At 39.8% G+C, this 6,000-nt stretch overlaps 1 protein-coding gene across 1 annotated transcript in view; it reads left to right on the top strand.

Annotated features, from left to right (window-relative positions):
• The window catches only part of STAB2 (stabilin 2), a 426,796-nt gene that overhangs the window by 240,138 nt on the left and 180,658 nt on the right, over positions 1–6,000 (top strand). Inside the window, exon 33 of the mRNA XM_085899123.1 lies at positions 4,060–4,164. Coding sequence (XP_085755249.1) covers positions 4,060–4,164 — 105 coding nt within the window. The remainder of the gene's footprint in view (positions 1–4,059; positions 4,165–6,000) is intronic.

Here is a 6,000-nt window from a genome sequence, read left to right as displayed (position 1 = left end):
CTCTACTCTGATGGTTATATCACTCCTTCATATATACGCGATTTCATCTTTTGCAAATAACAATGCAAAATTCCTTCTTTCATCCCAGGACCAGCTGGATTACCAGCTGGCTTATGTCCTGGCGATATACTGCATATCAAACCGATAAGCAAGATCAGAGGTTTTCCTCCCAGATTCTGCTACACAATGCTCCCTTGAATCACTCAAGGTTAAACCTTCCTTATCTCACACACAATGTCCCGAGCAGGAATATATTTAATTAACTGCAGGCGAAGCGAATTGAGTTGGGAAGAAACAAAGCTTTGAAGAACAAGGTACAAATCCCTACATATATATATATATATATATATATATATATATATATATATATATATATATATATGTACTGTATATATATATGTACTGTATATATATATATATATATATATATATATATATATATATATATATATATATATATATATATGTATATACACTGATGAGCCAAAACATGATGACCACTGACAGGTGAAGTGAATAACAATGATTATCTTGTTACAATGGCACCTGTCAATGGGGTGGGATATATTAGGCAGCAAGTGAACAGTCAGTTCTTGAAGTTCATGTGTTGGATGCAGGAGAAATGGGCAGGAGTAAAGACCTGAGTGACTTTGACAAGGGCCAAATCTCTAAAACGGCAAGGCTTGTGGGGTGCTCCCCGCCAGCAGTGGTAAGTCCCAACCAACAGTGGGCCAAGGAGGAAAAAACCACAAACCTGCGACAGGGTGTTGGGCGCCAAAGGCTCATCGATGCACGAGCGCAACGAAGGCAATCCCGTCTGTTCCAAACCGACAGAAGGTCCACTGTCCACAAGTCACAGAAAATTTTAATGGTGATCACGGGAGTAATGTGTCACAATCCACAGTGCATCGCACCCTGCTGCATATGGGGCTGCGTAGCCGCCGACCGGTCAGAGTACCCATGATGACCCCTGTCCACCGTCGAAAGTGCCTACGATAGGCACGCGAGCATCGGAACTGGACCTTGGAGCAGTGGAAGAAGGTCACCTGGTCCGATGAGTCCCGTTTTCTTTTAGATCATGTGGATGGCCGTGTATGTGTGCACCGTTTATCTGAGGAAGTGATGGCACCAGGCTGCACTGTGGGAAGATGACAAGCCGGTGGAGGGAGTGTGATTCTCTGGGCAATGTTCTTCTGGGAAACCCTGGGTCCAGCCATTCATGTGGACGTCAATTTGACACGTGTCACCTTCCTAAACATTGTTGCAGACAAGGTGCACCCCTTCATCACAATGGTATTCCCTGATGGCAGTGGCCTCTTTCAGCAGGATAATGCGCCCTGCCACACTGCACACATTGTTCGGGAATGGTTTGAGGAACATGATGAAGTGTTCACGGTGTTGCCCTGGCCTCCAAATTCTCCAGTTCTCAATCCGATTGAGCATTTGTGGGATGTGCTGGACCGACAAGTCCGATCTACAGCGGTTCCACCTCGCAACTTACAGGACTTGAAGGATCTGCTGCTAATGTTTGGTGCCAGATACCACAGGACACCTTCAGGGGTCTTGTCGAGTCCATGCCTCGGTGGGTCGGTGCTGTTTTGGGGGCATATGGAGGACCAACAGCATATTAGGCAGGTGATCATAATGTTTTGGCTCATCAGTGTATATGTGTATGTATACTGTATGTCTTCTTCTTCTTCTTCTTTTGGCTGCTCCCGTTAGGGGTCGCCACAGCGGATCATCCGTTATGATCCGCATACTGATTTGGCATAGGTTTTAGGCCGGATGCCCTTCCTGACGCAACCCTGGTCGCCTCTTACTACACAGGGATAAGGATTGGGTTTCGCCATGATTCCGGGCTGCCCTACACCCTCTCATGGCGTGGCCCAGCGCAGAGCTCCCGTCCTCAAGCGAACCTCCAACCCAAGCCTCCGAGTAGCCGGATTACAGGCGCACGCCACTATGCCTGGTTGTATGTATACTGTATGTGTGTATGTATATATATATATATATATATATATATATATATATATATATATATATATATATATATATATATATATATATATATGTACTGCATATGTATATGTGTCTGTACCAATTGTCAGATTTGTGCTTCACAGGCAGGGTGTTCAATCACAAATCGCTTCGTCCCTCTGATGTACTTTAAGCTGGATATCCCATCTGCTTGCATTAGCTGGTGACATGTTAAAGAACCCACAATGGCTTTCCAGAAGAATAGGCAAGTTATCACCGGCACCGTGGACAAATTCCCAATCCTTGCCCTGACCATTGCTGGGAAAAGGCAAAGTATTCACTGTATTCCATGGCATTACACTGCTTTGGCACAACTGAACATGTCTTCTGGCAGAGCACAAGAGACAGACCGAGCTTATTAACATCGTTAAAATTAACTGTTTTTCTTCGAAGAGCTTGAGTTCCACAAGCCTTTTGAAGCCCCACGTATCTTTATCGAACAAGTTGGTATCCTCGCCAGAGGAGAGGGTATTGCATTTGGGTCCGTTTGTTTGTTTGTTTGTTTGTCTGTCTGTCTGTTTGTTTGGCCGTACAGAACTAGTCTTTTTCTTCACAACCGCTTGTCAGGTTGAGAATAAATTTTCACGATCGGAGAGACCACTCATGTGGAATGTGTTATTGGTAATTGTGATGTCATTGGCTGCATGGTGTGGCAGCCATGTTTGAAAAATGGAAAAACTTTGGACCTCTATCTCTGAAACCGCCTCAAGAAAAAAATTGAACCTTGGCACACAGCAATTACTCCTCATCTTGGCATAAAATGATCCACAGAAAAAAATTTGATGATATCATCGGTCGATTCGGCAGCCATATTGTTAAAAAAAAACCTTCAAAAATCTTCTTCTCTGAAGTTGCTGAACAGATCGAGGCAAAACTTTACAAGTATGACCGCCGATCCATGAAGAACAAAAGGTTTAAACATATGATGTCATAGGTCACATGGTTTGGCAGCCATATTGTATGTACTCTAAAACCTATAAAAACAAATCTCCAGAACGGCTTGACAGATTGAGGGGAAACTTCACCCACATGTTCCCCAAGCCTTAGGGATACCAGCATGTTCACAAATAATTAATAGGTCACATGTTTTAGCAGCCATTTTGGTTTGAAGAAAAATATTAAATAATGTTTTCTCTGGAACCATGTAATAATTTGATGTGAAACTTCAAAATTATGATCTCGTTGTGATGAGGAAAACATGTTTATCTTTCAACTTGATCGGACACATGTTTTGGCAGCCAGAATTTTGATTTTTTTGATCGAGGGTTTTTTTTTTTTTTTTTTTTTTTGAATGAGGCTCACTTGGCTGTGCCTGGGTGGGTTTGAGGGAAGAGGAGTAGCAGCTGAAATGTGAATCCTATCCAGGTTCCTCCTGATGACTTCATCTTTGCTTTTTGCTTGTTCGGGTTCCTTCTGATAACTCCAATGCAGGACTGTACCTATTTGGTCTTCCATTTGATTTGAATTGAATTTATTTTTATCCAATTCTAAATTCAGTTAAATAATAATAAACGCCATGGGCCCGGGTCAGGTGTCCAAACAAAGCGGGGCTGCATCAAAGCGGGACTTCATGGTATCCGGTCATCACTGCCAACAGTTATAAAGTGGCAGTTCTAGTTATGTCTCTAATTAATTACGTAATACACCAGTACACAAACCTCACACAAAATACACCACACAAAACGACATGAACACCACACAAAACAAGTCCTGGCGAGAGTCTGCAATCTCTGGTTGCTCTTTTTCTTGCTTTAAATGTTTAATCAACTCCATTTTGAGCACCTTTATGAGTTGTTTAATTGCATTGTTGTGGAATTGTGATTGACCTTGAAAAGAGGTTGTGTCATTAATTCTTTTAAAGTTTTTTTTTTTACAAGTTTATGGCTATTGCTCATGTTTAAAGCACTTTCTCTAAAATGCTTTTGTTTTCTTTGTGTCAAAATCTAAAAGTAGGAGGCTGTCAATATTAATGTTGATGTTACCCCAATACTGGTCTGAAATCTTGTTATCTTGTCACTGTAGGAATACACACTATTGAAAGACATTGAAAGCGCAGCTGCATATACCATATTTGTGCCAACTGAAGAAGCCATGGACCTTTTCCGAAAAGGCAGACCCACTCATCCAGTAAGTGCAAGTCAATGATTTTCTTTTGAAATTGCAAATGCTGTAGCTTTCACCCAAGGATTTTGGAACGGAGCTTTTGATGAGAATCTTGATATTGCCTTTATTAGTTGCAGCCCGCATTGGCCATAAAACTCGACGTACATTGCAAGCAATACTCCTAAATCCCAAGGTATTTTCTCCTGCCTTGGCTTCTGAAAACCTGGTTAACACAAGTTTATAACCAAAATTCCAATTACTGCTGCCTTCAGCTGGATTTGAACTAATAATTTTCAGGATACAAGTCCTTTATCACTGCTCGGCCAACACCGTTCATGTTACTCACTGCCTCCCAGCTTCTTTCAAATGTTATGTGCATTTTCATAACTGTGATTTTTGACTAAAGCTTTTGTTTGATTGAATGAAAATTGTATATTCTGAGATGCGTCATGCTGTATTAGTAAGCACTTATACGTCAGGAAAGATTTGCAGTATGTTCTACTTCAAGGTGGTCGGGTATACAATGGTCATTTTCCTTTAGGTTGCCATTTCTTATTTTGACTTGTTTATTCACATTTTATAATCCCCAGTACACACCAGGATTCTGCAATTAAAAACAATGGCAATACACTGTCTGCTGTGATTCACAAGCTTAATTAACATTCTATTAAGATATCCGTTGGTTGGTGTTTCAAGATATTAGTGTGTTTTAGATCTCTGGTTCTGCAATTTCCATAAAGTAATTATCGTGAAATATATAATCATATGCTTTATGTTGGAGCGTTTATACATACACTGTGAAAGAATAATGTGTTGTGTTAATTATGCGAACTAACAAATATTAAACATCAAAAACTTGGAATAAAATGTAAATAAACATATATCTCTACATTGTTTCATGGTACATGGTCATGTAAATTAGAGATTTAATTTGTTGTCTGAAAGTTCAATGCTCTGGTGTTGGATAATGTGTAGAAACAGCTCAGACAGTCTTAGCTGTTGTTAATAGTAAATGCAATTGTGTTTTTTATTTTATTTCATTAATTGTTTGCCATCAACTTGTTGTTTACAAATTCAAGAACAATAGTCTTATAGTTTAGTGCTCATTAACCTCCGCCATGGAAGATGGACGGAGGTTACTGTTTTCACCCGTCTCTTTGTTTGTTTGTTTGTTTGTTTGTTTGTGAACAGTATTACGGAAAAACTCCTGGACGGATTTCGACGAAACTTGGTTGGGGCGGGGGGGGGTTAGGTATAGTCCAACGATCATGCCATTAGATTTTGGACTTAGTCCAAAGTCCAATATGGCCGCTCTGGCGGCCATTTTGAAAAAATATTTGAATTTTTGTTTTTGCATTTATACATGTTTTAAGTGATTTCCAACCCCCAAAAAAATTGTTAGAGAAAAAAAAAACAATTTTGCAACTTTTTTTAAAAAAAATTTCGATTTTATTTGAAAAATATTTGAATTTTTTTTTTTTTTGCATTTCTACATGTTTTAAGTGATTTCCAACCCCCCCCCCCCCAAAAAAAAAAATTTGTTCGAGAAAAAAAAACAAATTTAGCAAGTTTTATTTCAAAAAAATTTCGATTTTATTTTTTGGGCATTTCTGCATGCGCGTCGATCTAGGTTAGTTTATTCAATCGTGGTTCAGTAAAGTCTGATCCGTTTTGACCTGCAATGAATAGGATATCAGGTTCACTTAAGTGACCCAGCAGTATTGGCGGCGGAGGTTTTGCACTCTACCGAGTGCTCCCCCTCTAGTTTGCAAATGTTTCAACTATTTTATTAATTTCTTCAACAATACATGAATAACACAGCGATTAAACAATATGTGGACATTAACGATGTGGCTTATT

This window comes from Eptatretus burgeri, chromosome 10 (genome assembly GCF_056783735.1).
Source record: "Eptatretus burgeri isolate ZD-2024b chromosome 10, Ebu_testis_v1, whole genome shotgun sequence".
In the NCBI taxonomy this organism is placed as follows: domain Eukaryota; kingdom Metazoa; phylum Chordata; class Myxini; order Myxiniformes; family Myxinidae; genus Eptatretus; species Eptatretus burgeri.
This window is presented reverse-complemented; position numbering and strand designations above follow the sequence as displayed.